The sequence below is a fragment of the Saccostrea echinata genome, unplaced genomic scaffold, assembly GCF_033153115.1.
Source record: "Saccostrea echinata isolate AGI-Se365-2 ecotype Australia unplaced genomic scaffold, CSIRO_AGI_Sech_v1 ptg000045l, whole genome shotgun sequence".
NCBI classification, from domain to species: Eukaryota; Metazoa; Mollusca; class Bivalvia; order Ostreida; family Ostreidae; genus Saccostrea; species Saccostrea echinata.
The window spans coordinates 726,516-740,146 of record NW_026889794.1 but is presented as its reverse complement, the minus strand read 5'-3'; the positions used below and the strand labels follow the sequence as shown (position 1 = coordinate 740,146).

The 13,631-nt window shown below is 35.6% G+C and overlaps 1 protein-coding gene across 1 annotated transcript; it reads left to right on the top strand.

The window, feature by feature from the left end:
* Positions 1 to 5,375: 5,375 nt before the first annotated feature.
* Positions 5,376 to 7,106, top strand: LOC133201600 (uncharacterized protein K02A2.6-like). Its single transcript, XM_061337395.1, has one exon. It carries the CDS (start codon positions 5,376 to 5,378, stop codon positions 7,104 to 7,106), a length of 1,731 nt encoding a protein of 576 aa, XP_061193379.1.
* The last annotated feature ends 6,525 nt before the right edge of the window (positions 7,107 to 13,631 follow it).

Here is a 13,631-nt window from a genome sequence, read left to right as displayed (position 1 = left end):
AACAATAGAACAGTTTTTAAAATCAGAGATAAATATATTATAGTATTTATCAAAAGATATCGATCCTGGATGACAATGCAAAGTTCTAGTTAAACTACCTTCCATATTTATCAAACAAACACATTGGTTAACTGTGTATGAAACGGCGTATGACCCATTAGGTAGGCAGCAAGCATGACGTAAAAAGCATGCATCTGGATGAATACCTTTAATGGGTATTTCTGTCACAATATTTTCCTTCTCAGAATAAATTACTGATTTTGATGTCCACATCAATTCATTCATACTTGGAAGAGATGCAACCAGCGCTGATATGCCAGAGAGTGTCTTTAGCACAACAAAATCACGACTGAAAGATGTCATTTTATTGTTTATCGACAAACAGAATATCCCATTTCTCCAAGCAGAAACAGTTAGTGGCTGGTATCCCAACACAGATTTCAGTATTTCACCAGATGAAATGGAGACCATTTTTATTTTTTCATTAGCTTTGTCTACAGCAAAAAATTTAAACTGGCTTTCATCTGCCCATGCAATATCACTATAAATTGGTTTAAACTTGTCTTTCTTTTCCTTAAGATCAAATCCTCTGAGCAGTTTGACTTGGTATTTTCTCTGTCTGATTTCCCTATTTTGGCTACTGACTTCGAAGTCTTCCTTTGATGTTTGGACTGCTTTTGTGGAGTATGTTACGAAATCAGACAGGTTTGTATTTTCATCGGAATCCTTTGGAATACATCTTTTACTATTTCCACTTTCTGAAGAAGTCAATGGTGATTTGTCTACTAGTAGTTCTAATTTCGGCTCTGTTATTTGAATGGTTAAATTTGGTATGTCTCCCAGCAACAAATTCTCTGAAGTATCAACTTTTGCAAGTTCTTCGAATCTTTCGTAAATGTCATCCAATAGATATACAACCTCACAGTCCTTTCCCTTTTGTATCATGCCGAAAAACTGTAAAGATTTATCAATATTTTTACAATCCATAGATATTTTTTCAAATCCATTTCTGAGGCACTGTGTTCTTGGTGTAATTATATTCTCAAGATCCATCAATATTTTATTTTTTCCTTTGTCTATTTTGCTCACCGCTCCTCTACACTTTTGTGTGATGTCGTTTTGAATTTGGGTTTTCATTGAAATAAGTTTACTTCGTTTAGATTTTAACAAGTCTTTGTTTTTTTTTTCAAGGTGCACAATTTCAATGACAAGTCATTATGTAAAAGTTTTATGATATTTTCCTTTTCTTTTCTTACGTCTGAAATAAGTCTGATCTCGTGACTTCTGTGTTCCAGTATTGTGCAATCACGACAAGTTGGTATTTTACAAGGGATACAAAAGTATCGCAGCTCCTCGGTTGTATGCAAATGGCAGTTTTCCGAACACTAAGGATCTTATTTCATCATTGTGCTGTCCTGTAGATATCTATGTCAACGGTCTTTTGCGATGGTTGTAAAGGTGTGTCTAGATGTTGCACACACTTCACAAAGCAAATCCAAACAGGTGATACATTGAGAAACAGCAGGTCTAGGATCTTCTGACAGTTTTCAAAAGGAACATGGCTTATCTATACAATCCATTTGTGTTTTAAGCAGTTGGATCATGTTTTGCAGGTACGCATTACATTGTACCTCAACCAGGTTCTTTATAAAGGTTTTCAAGCACACAGGGCATTTGGATGGTTTGTTCGCACAATGTTGTTCCATGTAACTTAAAATACAGGTCGTACAAAAAGTATGTAAACAAGGCAGTGTCTTTGGATCTGTGTAAAACTCGGAACAATGAGAACATGTTAGGTATTCACTATTTTGGATAATTGATTTTGATCCCATCTCAATGAATCGCCTGCAAAATAAAGTTCATCAAGTTCAGCTTTATTCTGCAAATTTTAGTGTATCTTAGAAGTTTCTGATGCTGAACTTTGTAAAAAAGTAGGTAAAATTATGATTCATATGATGCAAATTTTAATTTTAATACCAGTTATATGCCATGAAATGTAATTTTGCACAATTTTGGCGATATGATTATTTTTGAAAATGGTCGAGAGTGATTTTCTATAAAAGTGATATTACATTTGACACATTTACGTGTTTAAAGATAACATATTTTCATCCAGAATAAAGAGTCGTTAAAGACAGTTTTAAGGACCTTTAATTATCGAAAGACTTCAGACATAATGACAACTTTCTGGTAAATATCCGAAATTCTCCAAACGACCACGAATTCGTGTCCCATTAAACCTGTTTCAAATTCTATCGATATATGAATTATTTTTTGAAAGCATTGTTCTGTTCACGTTGATAGAGCTCTCGTTGTCACCAGAGAGAGAGAGAGAGAGAGATAGAGAGAGAGAGAGAGAGAAGAAACAAAGGTTGTATCTATTGCATCGTTTCTATTGTCCTTGTCGACATTAGGGGACACCTATTTAAAGCGTAAACTCGTAATGAATTAGAGTATGCAAAATTAAAAAAAAATATGTTCTGATTATTTTCTTTTTTACGGAAATAGTCGCTGTACCGACATTTCATTTCATAGGACTTGAGACCATGGTATTTTGTTTATATTTTATGTGCATGTATACAATAAGGAGGAAGACGTGAAGCAATATTTTCGTCCTAGGTCAGATCATAATTATTTTTTTTTCTCTTTAAAAGCAGATTTTTTTAGGTTTTGAAACCTGTAAATTTATGAAACCTAATACTTTCAAAATTTGTCTAGTCCATGCACAAATTCTATTTTATCCATTTTTCTGTTTTTGTGTCACTGTGTTTCTTTAAACAGTGTGAGGGACAGATTTTGCATTTATTCTAAAACAATTTCAAAGTTTATTTTTTATTCTACAATATGATTAAGAATATTAATATCGCTATAGACTGTTAGATGAAAATGCTTTTGTAAAGCAACAAAATGTCTTGCCACCCGCGCGTCTAAGTAGGTATAAGCAAACTAGTAATACATGTGCAATGTTACCCAACAACTAACATTGAACATGCAATACCTTTCAAGTATATTCAAACTTAATCTTTACATAGAATGCACTGAAATAGCTCGCATGTACATTTTTCACTTGTTAGGTTTAATAGCAAAAAATAAACAAATTGGAAAAGACAATTCAGGGTCACTCTCTGTAATTATTTTAAAATTAACTCTTACATAGGAGCCATGGTACGTATAGTCACAGAATTTCATCAAACCTTTTTGATAAAAGTATTTGATATCATAACTCATATCAGGAAAAATTTGGTTTCTATGTGTCAGTTACATTGTACCAAGGTAACATGACCTAAAGATTGAAAAATTAGTTTTTCTGAACATGTTAAGATCCCATCTTTAACGTTTGCAGCATTGCAGAAAAGAGACAGTGGCTGTTTCCAATGTCAAGGATCCGGTCACAGTAGCCTAGTTGTATTCTCGTTCTCTGCGCCGCGTCAAACGACGTAAATATAGATAGTGCCTGTTCCTTCGCCAAGCACCGGCATTAGAAGTAAAAGTCACCGGTCTTTCGGTTAATTTAAGACCTTAAAAACCGAAGTCCCGTGTCACGGTAGGCGTTGGTACGATGAAAAACTCTAACTACTCAATGGCCCTGAGTGCGGGGTATAGGTCCCAATTTGAAGCCCTTCGCCGACATACGGTGACGTCTCTATATGAGTGAAAAAGTCTCGAAAAGAACGTTAAACAACATACAATGTCAAAGACTTGACGTCTTATATGCATGATAAAATATTTGGGAAAGCAATATTACATACGTTACAATGGAAGCAAATGAAATGAATTGAAATGCAATATTTTTTTTCATTCAATTTGATTAGTCATATATTCACAAAATAAAAGCAATCATTAGCCTTACATATAATTTAATCAAAGAAAAAGATCCTTCTAAAATATCTTCTTAAGGAAGAACGGTATCAGTTGGCGATTGCTGCTTTGGCAGTAATACCAAAAAGGGATTTCTATTGAACTTCTATGTTTTTACGCTTTTGTCGTCTAGTCGGCATCTTGTGATCCTGTACTGCTGACAAACATGGATTTAAAAATTGAGGTAATTATCAACTTACGTCTTCAAAACATAAAAAGCCCTTGACAATCAAATTAATTAATTAATTGAATTAATGACATTTGCAAGCGAACATTTAAAAAAGAAGTAAACTTTTTTAAAGCTCACCTGAGCCGAAGGCTCAAGTGAGCTTTTCTGATCAAAGAGTGTCTAGCGTCCGTCTGTCATCTGTAAACTTTTCGCATTTTCGACTTCTTCTCAAGAACCATTGGGCTAATTTAAACCAAACTTGCCACAAAACACCTTGGGTGAAGGGGATGTCAGTTTCTTCATAGGAAGTGCTACACCCTCTTTCAAGGGGAGATAATGAAGAGTTCGTGAAAACTTTGTGGCATCTTTTAAAAATCTTATCAAGAGCCACTGGGCAAGAAAAGATGAAACTTATGAGAAAGCTTCATGACATACTCTAAATTCACGTTTGTTCATATCATAACCCCCGGGGAAAGGGCGGGGCCACGAGAGGGTTTCCAGATTTTATATAGGAATATATAAGAATGTCTTTAAAACTCTTCTTCTCGAGAAAACAAAGCCATGATTATATAGTCATATTATAATGGAAGTATCATCAGGTAGTGTAGATTCAAGTTAGTCCCAATCGTGATCCATGGGGTTAGGGCAGGGCCACAACAGGGGGTCAAAATTAACCATAGGAATATATAGGAAATATCTTTAAAAACCTTTTAATGCAGAAGTATCCTCAGGTAGTGTAGATTCAAGTTTGTTCAAATGATGTCCCCCGGGTGTAGGGTATATAAGGTAAAGCTTTGGGAGACCAGGTATTCAGAAGCTACCGTAAGAAGTTGGACATCGAATCAGCAATAAAGAAGTTACGGGTAATAGTTTTATAAAAGTATAAAAGTTAAAAACACCAGTGGCAAGTATCCTAGGGAATTGATGTTAAATTCTGGGTGTAGTAAATCTGAAGAAGATTGAGACACCCAGTTCTGATCGACCAATGGGAACTTAGGGGAGAAACACGGTGCAAGTAGTACCTTCCCCAGTCGTCCTCTAGATAAGAGAAAATTTAAGTAATGTGTGATTTACCCTCAGACCCAATTGTAATGATATTGAAACGTTTATCTTTTATTAACTTTGACATTTATAATTGTAGTAAAGTTGCGTCAATTAAATTTGGTTATCAACAAACTCTGAAACACTGAGTCAGCCTTTCCCATTGATATATGTTTCCTGTATTTTGCAGGTGTTGTAATTCTATATGCTGAGCTTGCAATTATAATGCTGTTATATAGTAATCTTTATCATCAATAAAGTTAGTTGAAAGTCAGAGTTTCTTGTGGTAACATTACATGGTGTCAGAATGGACAAGCTTAACCCTCCGCCAATTCTCTCACTAGAAGGGAACTTAAAAGAAAATTGGAGAAAATTTGAACAGTTATTTCAGATATATCTCACAGCGAGTGGAATGGACGACAAAGAAGACAAACTAAAAACAAATATTTTGCTTCATCTGATCGGCCCAGATGCAGTGGAGATATATAACACCTTTGAATTTGAGGACGCCAGGAACAAACTGAAGCTGAAACCCGTCCTAGATAAATTCAAGGAGTACTGTAATCCAAGGAAAAATATAATATTTGAACGTCACATATTTAACTCCAGAAGTCAAGGACCAGCAGAGCCAATTGACAGTTACGTTACCAATCTGAAAAACAAGGCCAAATCATGCGAATTTGGCGAGATCAAGGATTCTTTAATTCGGGAAAGAATCGTACAAGGAATTAGGAGTGACAGCGTTAGGAGTCGGCTACTTAGAACCCCGGAGCTAACCTTGGAGAAAAGCGTTGAAATTTGTAGAGCGACAGAGGCAACAGAGAATCAAATGAAGCTCATGACGGAGAGTGGCGCAAGTACAGAGGGCGTTGACCTCATAAAGAAGCAGAAATCCAAACGAGAGATGCAAAAGGAAATTAAATCAAAGTGCGGAAAATGCGGGAAAAGCCACGAGCCGAGAAACTGTCCAGCATTCGGAAAACAATGCTATAAATGCCAAAAGAAAAACCATTTTTCTAAAATGTGTCGAAACACAATGCACCGGAAACCACATGAATTCAAGAAACGTTCAGTAAACATGGTTAATAACCAAGACTCGGACAGCGAGTACAGTGTTGACACTGTCGCCATGGAAAATTCAAAAAGAGAATGGACGGCACATCTCAAAATAGGGAACAAGTCATTAAGGATGAAAATGGACACAGAAGCACAAGTAAATGTCATGTCAAAGAAAACCTTTGATTCCATTTCAAGCGGAAAAATTAATCTTACAAAATCCAAAGCAAAGTTACTGTCCTACTCTGGTCACAAAATAAAACCATGCGGAAAAGCGGTGCTTACTGGAGCGTACAAAGGAAAGTTCTATAATCTAGACTTTCATGTAGTGAATGATGATGTCTCAACAGTGCTAGGATTGAATTCTTGTGTCGAAATGAATTTGATTGCAAGAGTTAACACTGCGAGTAACAAAGACGCAGTCCTGGACGAATTCAAGGATGTTTTTGAAGGAATTGGGAAAATAAAAGGAAAATATACGATCAAAGTCGACAAATCAGTAAGTCCTGTAGTGCATGCACCTAGAAAAGTTCCGTTCACAATTAAACGGAAGGTAAAAACTGAATTAGACCGCATGGAAAAACAGAAAATAATCGAGAAAATTCAACAACCTACAGAATGGGTCAATTCAATGGTCGTTGTGGAAAAACCTTACAAAGTCCGTATCTGTCTAGACCCCAGAGATCTCAATAAAGCTGTGAGGAGAGAGCATTTTCCTATGAAGACCGTAGAAGAAGTTGCATCTAAAGTAGCTGGAGCCTCAGTATTCAGTACCCTGGATGCTTCCTCCGGATTCTGGCATATTCAGTTGGATGAGGAGAGTTCAAAATTGACCACGTTCAACACGCCATTTGGGAGATATAAATATCTAAGAATGCCGATGGGAATAAATTCTGCACCAGAGATATTCCAGAGAACTGTATCACAGCTATTTGAAGATATTGATGGCTGTGAAATTATCATGGATGATATCCTAGTTTAGGGAAAAAATGAATTTCAGCACGAGGACAGACTGAGGAAAGTATTACAGAGAGCAAGGAAAATAGACTTGAGATTAAACAAAGCTAAGTGCAAAATTGGAATGCCTGAAGTTAAGTATATTGGACATATCTTCAGCAAAGATGGGATGAAGCCAGACCCAGAAAAAATTAAAGCAATCAACGACATGAAAACACCTTCAAACAAAAAGGATTTACAACGATTTATGGGCATGGTAAACTACGTGGGAAAATTTATACCGAATCTCGCAACTCTGAATAAACCCCTACGTCAGCTACTACAAAAGGAAATACAGTGGCATTGGGACGAGAGACATGAGGATTGCTACAAGAAGCTTAAGGATTGTCTTATCAAAGCACCACTATTACGCTACTACAACGTAGATAATGATGTCACATTATCAGTGGATTCCTCCTCAGAAGGAATAGGAGCCTGTTTACTACAAAACTCACAACCAGTAAGTTACGCGTCAAAATCACTCAGTCAAGCCGAAAGAAATTACAGCCAAATAGAGAAAGAACTGCTTGCAATTGTCTTTGGGTGTTTGAAATACCATCAATATATCTATGGGAAGCGCGTCAACATTGAAACTGACCATAAACCATTAGAAAGTTTATTCAAGAAACCACTTGCAACAGCGCCTCCTAGAATCCAAAGAATGATGCTGCGCATACAAGTTTACGATTTAAATGTAAAGTATAAGCCAGGCAAAGAACTTTATATTGCCGACACCTTAAGCAGAGCAACAATGAAGGACGAAGAGAATGAAAACAAAAAGGACAAATTCAAAATACATACCCTGGAATACTTGCCAATAAACGAAAAGAAGATGGAAAAATTCAAAACAGAAACGGCAAACGATGTTAAGCTGCAACAATTGAAACAAGTTGTCTTGGAGGGATGGCCGGATACAAGGGCCGAATGCCAGGAAGCAGTTAAACCTTACTGGAATTACCGAGATGAAATCGGATACTATGATGGGTATGTAACGAAAAATAAACGACTGATCGTACCAGACTCATTGAGGCAGGACATGCTTAAACAACTGCATAATGCACACATGGGGCTGGAAAAGACGAAACAAAGAGCCAGAGATATTTTGTTTTGGCCAGGAATTAATGCCGATATTGCCGAACTTATCACAAGTTGCGGAGTATGCAACCAATTTAAGAATATGCAACAAAGGAGCCGTTACTTCAACATGGAATACCTGATCGACCTTGGCAAAAAGTTGGTACAGATTTATTCGAGCAGGATCGTCAAAATTACATTATCATAGTGGATTACTTTTCAAAATTCTTTGAAGTAGCAAAACTTACATCAACCAAGAGCTCAAGTGTTATCAAAAAATTGAAAGAAAATTTCTCAAGATACGGGATACCAGAGGAAGTTATGAGCGACAACGGACCACAATATTCAAGTGAAGAATTCAAGAAATTTTCAGTGAATTATGATTTCAAACATACTACAAGTTCACCGCATTATCCTCAGTCAAATGGAATGGTGGAACGAACCATACAAACTGTGAAGAAAATCTTGAAAAAAGCCAAAGCGGACCGACAAGATCCGTACGTTAGTTTCTTGGAATTGCGAAACACACCAATAGACGGAAATTTAGAGTCACCATCTCAAATAATGTTTGGACGAAGAACAAAAACTCTAATTCCAATGTTACCAGAATTATTGATGTCGGACAGCAGAAATAAAATTAAAGATAAATTACGCTAGAGAGCAGCCATTCAAAAACAATATTACGACAGAAATACAAGACAAATGCCTGAATTAAAAACAGGTGACATCGTGCGAGTCCGAGAGGGAAAGATGTGGAAACCGGCAGAAATCCGAGCAAAATCAAAAGAACCGCAATCGTACATTGTGCAGACCGAAAATCATTAGATGCGACGAAACAGAAGTCAGCTTATTAGTACAGCGAAAGAGAAGCGATTGCCGATCGTTATCGACGATAAGGACATTGACATTGATACACGTGCTTCTGAAAATCAAGTTGAAAATGCTCTAACCGAACAAAGGGCAACAAGGTCGCGCTGCGGTGTACCCATAAATCGACCGAGGCGTCTAATCGAAGAGATGTGATTTGAGCTCAAGGTAAAGTTGAGTTCCAGCGGAGTTAAGTGCTAGTAACCTCTAACTCCACTATGAGACTTTTCTTGTAATTATTTGTAAATAATTTCAACTGCTATTTGAATATTGTTTGTGTATCAATAATTTTGATTGACACATATATGCAAGGGAACTGCTGAAACAACTTGAGATTTTTTGTTTATCTTAAAGAGGGAGGTGTAATGATATTGAAACGTTTATCTTTTATTAACTTTGACATTTATAATTGTAGTAAAGTTGCGTCAATTAAATTTGGTTATCAACAAACTCTGAAACACTGAGTCAGCCTTTCCCATTGATATATGTTTCCTGTATTTTGCAGGTGTTGTAATTCTATATGCTGAGCTTGCAATTATAATGCTGTTATATAGTAATCTTTATCATCAATAAAGTTAGTTGAAAGTCAGAGTTTCTTGTGGTAACATTATACCAATAATACATGTCGGTAGATCGAGGAATTTTATACAATCTTCAAAAAAGATTATCAGAACATATTCCTTACCTTTGCATGCATCAATTCAATGTTGTTTACAAGTTTTATACTAAAAATAAAAGTTGTTAGACCTTGACATGGACGATAACAACGATACGGTATATAGAACCTTTGTTTTTCCCTCACATATTTTTCAGTCTTTCTTGCTTTACAGTGCTGGTAATTTTCATAATACTTCGCTTTTTGATACATGTTTCATTAAAGAAACATATGATTTTGACTCATTATGTAACTTTAGCTGAGCTATAATTCTGACTTTGTAAAGTACTAGTACATCCAGATTTTTAAAGTCTAACTTGTTACTCCTAATTAGGTCTTATTACTACTCCTAAAGTAGGCCTTTCGGATGACCGAGGTAGCGTGTAACGGAAGGCGTTGGCACGATAAAGAACCGTTACTGTTCAATGTCCCTGCTTGCCGAGTACATATAGGTCTAAATTTAAAGTCCTTTACCGGAATATGGTGACGTCTCCATATAAGTGAAAAATTCTCGAATGGGACGTTAAACAATATACAATCAATCAATCAATCAGTTCTCCTCCTTAGGTCCAAAATCTTGAACATATAGTATATGATCACAAAGAGCTCATGCGAAGGGACAATATCACGAAAGGTTAAATAATGAATCCGTACAATGTTATAAGGTGTCGAAGTGTCAAAATGGCTGTAGTGTAGTCTTTGTCTTGACTGAAAAAAAAAATCAAACTATGAAGGGGGAAAACTCTGATTCAGTTTGTAAAGAAGTGTGTTGTTGCATGCATTGTATAGCTACTTGCATAGAAAAATACACAAGTTTGTTGGACTTTCATTAATTTTATGTTTAAGTGTTACTTACCTTTAACCGATTTCCACGTACTTTAATACGGCCGTCTACACAGTCCTGGTTTTGTGTGGTGCATTGCATTGTGTTTGGTTAGTGTAAAAATCGATATGAATATGTGTCATGTTGTCCGGGCTATTTTCAAAAAAGGAGCAGTCTATGTGGCTGATGATAGGGAGTGATAAGGAAACAAATCAATGATCACTTAAGAATACAGTTAAATTGGTTGTTTATATGTCAACATATAATGAACAACAGACGATAAAGACAGATAATACAAACAAACTTTTATCGAAAATTTTGAAAATAACAACTTAAGTCTCGTTTATATAAGTAAAATGAATGTTTATTCGCATAGTTTTTTTTTTTCATTTTTCATTCAATGTTTCACAATAATGGGATTTAAAGTGACAAAAAATTGTATAAATTATTAAGAATGGTTGCAGAAAGATCGATTTTTAAAACATCGTAGAAGATTTACAATTTCTTGATATTTTAGAAAATTATTTGCAACATTCACAACCAATTTAGGTCCAAAAATATATACCAATCCAGTAGGGATGTCAACGAGTACCCGGTTAACCGGATACTCGATCGAACGTCCGAGTATCGAATACTAAAAATGGTACTCGGTTACTCGGATGTGTATTTTTTCTTATTTAAAGGTACATATTTTTTATCAAAAACTTATCAAAAAAATAACTCAAATACATGTATGCATACGGGTAATTAGCGTGTCGTCATCTACCCATGTAAACACCCATTATCGCCTATGGCTGTGTATATGAAGTAATTAGTGACCAATCACCTGGTACAGCTGTACTCACCTATTGTGGTCCTTAATTTTTTTTATGGCTTCAATGATTGTTTTTCAGTGAACATCGACTAATATGGTCTATTATCTTCAAATCATTTTGAAATTATTTAGTTAATATATGGCAGCGAAATCGGAAGTGCACAGAAATGCATGCCGCTACCCACTTCAAAATAAATAAAGATTAAAAAAAATGTTTAAAGTCAGTTTCCATAGCAAGTTGAATAAATATTAGACTAATAATCAAAACAACGTCCGTTCCTCCTCTTTCGCTAGTCTAATCATCACAAACCTGCGTAACAGATTGTCCTCCTTTTGCGTTGATGAAATATAGATCTTAAACAAGAACTGTAAACCATTTGTAATTTTTGATGTATTTATTGCGTCATTTGTGTTTATTTGATAAATAAATTTAGTACTAAAAATCATTTCCTTTGGACTCCATGTTTATATACATTCATAAAACGTGACAAAACAGCTCTGGAGTTTATATACATTCATAAAACGTGACAAAACAGCTCTGGAGTTTAACAAATTAACAATTAAAAATTAACAAACTTGTTATTACATTTTTACCGAGTACCCGATCGGAAAAACGTCCGAGTAACCGATTATCAAAAATTGACCGATCTGACATCCCTACAATCCAGGCATTGCTTGTATCATCTGTCCTTAAGACATAATAATTTAAGTCCTAATGAATTCAATGTGGTACAATTGTATAAAAAGATAAAACTACAAAACATATATTTACCATATAAAAACGAAGATCATAGATATAAGGTATGTTAAACATAGGAATTATTAGCAATACGCTTAACATATAATTAAACGGATATTTATCATACGTTAAGGAAGAACGTTACAACAAAGGTTTATTTAATGAAACTCTAAGACCTCTCATTTGGAATATGGTTTCAGCAGGAAAATTTTGCTATTAGCTCTTAATGGTTTTAAATTATTATTTTTTTTTAAAGAAAACTGAAAAAAAAAAATTATCTTGCAAATAAGATGCTTGGCAATCCTCGTCTATAAGTGTTTCCACAAAAGAATCTTAAATTTGCCTCTTCTCTTGTTATTCTGATATCTCTTGTTATTCTGATATCTCTTGTTTCCTATGCATTCGTTTTAGGTGTCTGTTTAAAATAATCATCTTATTCAACACCTGCCCTCTTATATATGTCAAATTCGAAATTTGTCTTGTTAATATTAGACAGATTGCCCTTATCTATCTTATGGTTTGGCCATACCAGTAGAGATATTTCTACTTTTACTTCTGGGGGTGACAATGCTTGCATATAACAAATAATCTCACTACTTGGAGGAATTGCCATAGTTTCTTTCAGACTGACATGAATTCATCCTATGTGCCCCTGTAAATGCAGTTCGTGTTTAATTCCATATGCATACATTTTAGTATGAGATATGTCCATTTATCTCCCACCTGAATCGATAAGCTACCTCGTCCTTTTACTTTTAAGGACATTCCATCGGCCGTTACTACGTTCTGAATGTGACTTACAACACTGCTAGTCGCATCGCATCACTAAGTGACTTTTAATATGGAGTCTTATGTTAAAGTCTGTCACAGCATCAACAAACTATTCTTTGGCAATCATTTCTGTTACTTCATAGGGAGCAGTCGGGTAGGCTAAGTGAGTCAAGCGGCGAATACTTTCACCTAAGTCTGGCAAAGTTTAGGTGGGTTTCTGTCTTTTCTCCATCAACATAGCCCTATACAACTTGGTTTAGTTTGCTGAACCATCTGGTTTCAAATGACCTATATATTTCCAATATCCACCTCCAATCTGGAATCCTGGGTGGAATTTATAGTGTCTATGGTGAAGACTTCATTCTGCCAAAGGTATCTTTCAGTTTCTCTGACAGTGCGCGTCTATAGCACTCGGGGGGGGGGGTGTTACAAGGACCGCTTCTTTGTTATACACTTCACTTTTCTTTAATAAACTTACAATTTTCTAATTCTATTAATGATTAAAAGGATCTAGTAGAATAAAAACAGGTTACACTAGTTGTACCTGGTCTCCTCACCTGGTAACACTGGATCTGATAAAAAGAACTCGGTAACACTGCACCTGGCTTTCTGCACCCATTTACACTGGACCTGGTAAACTATACTTGGTTTGTTTGTTTGTTTTATGATTTGTTTAACGTCCGAGAATTTTCACTCATATGGAGACACCACCACTTGCCGATGGAGAGTTGCAAATTTAGGCCTATACTCGGCACTCAAGGCCATTGA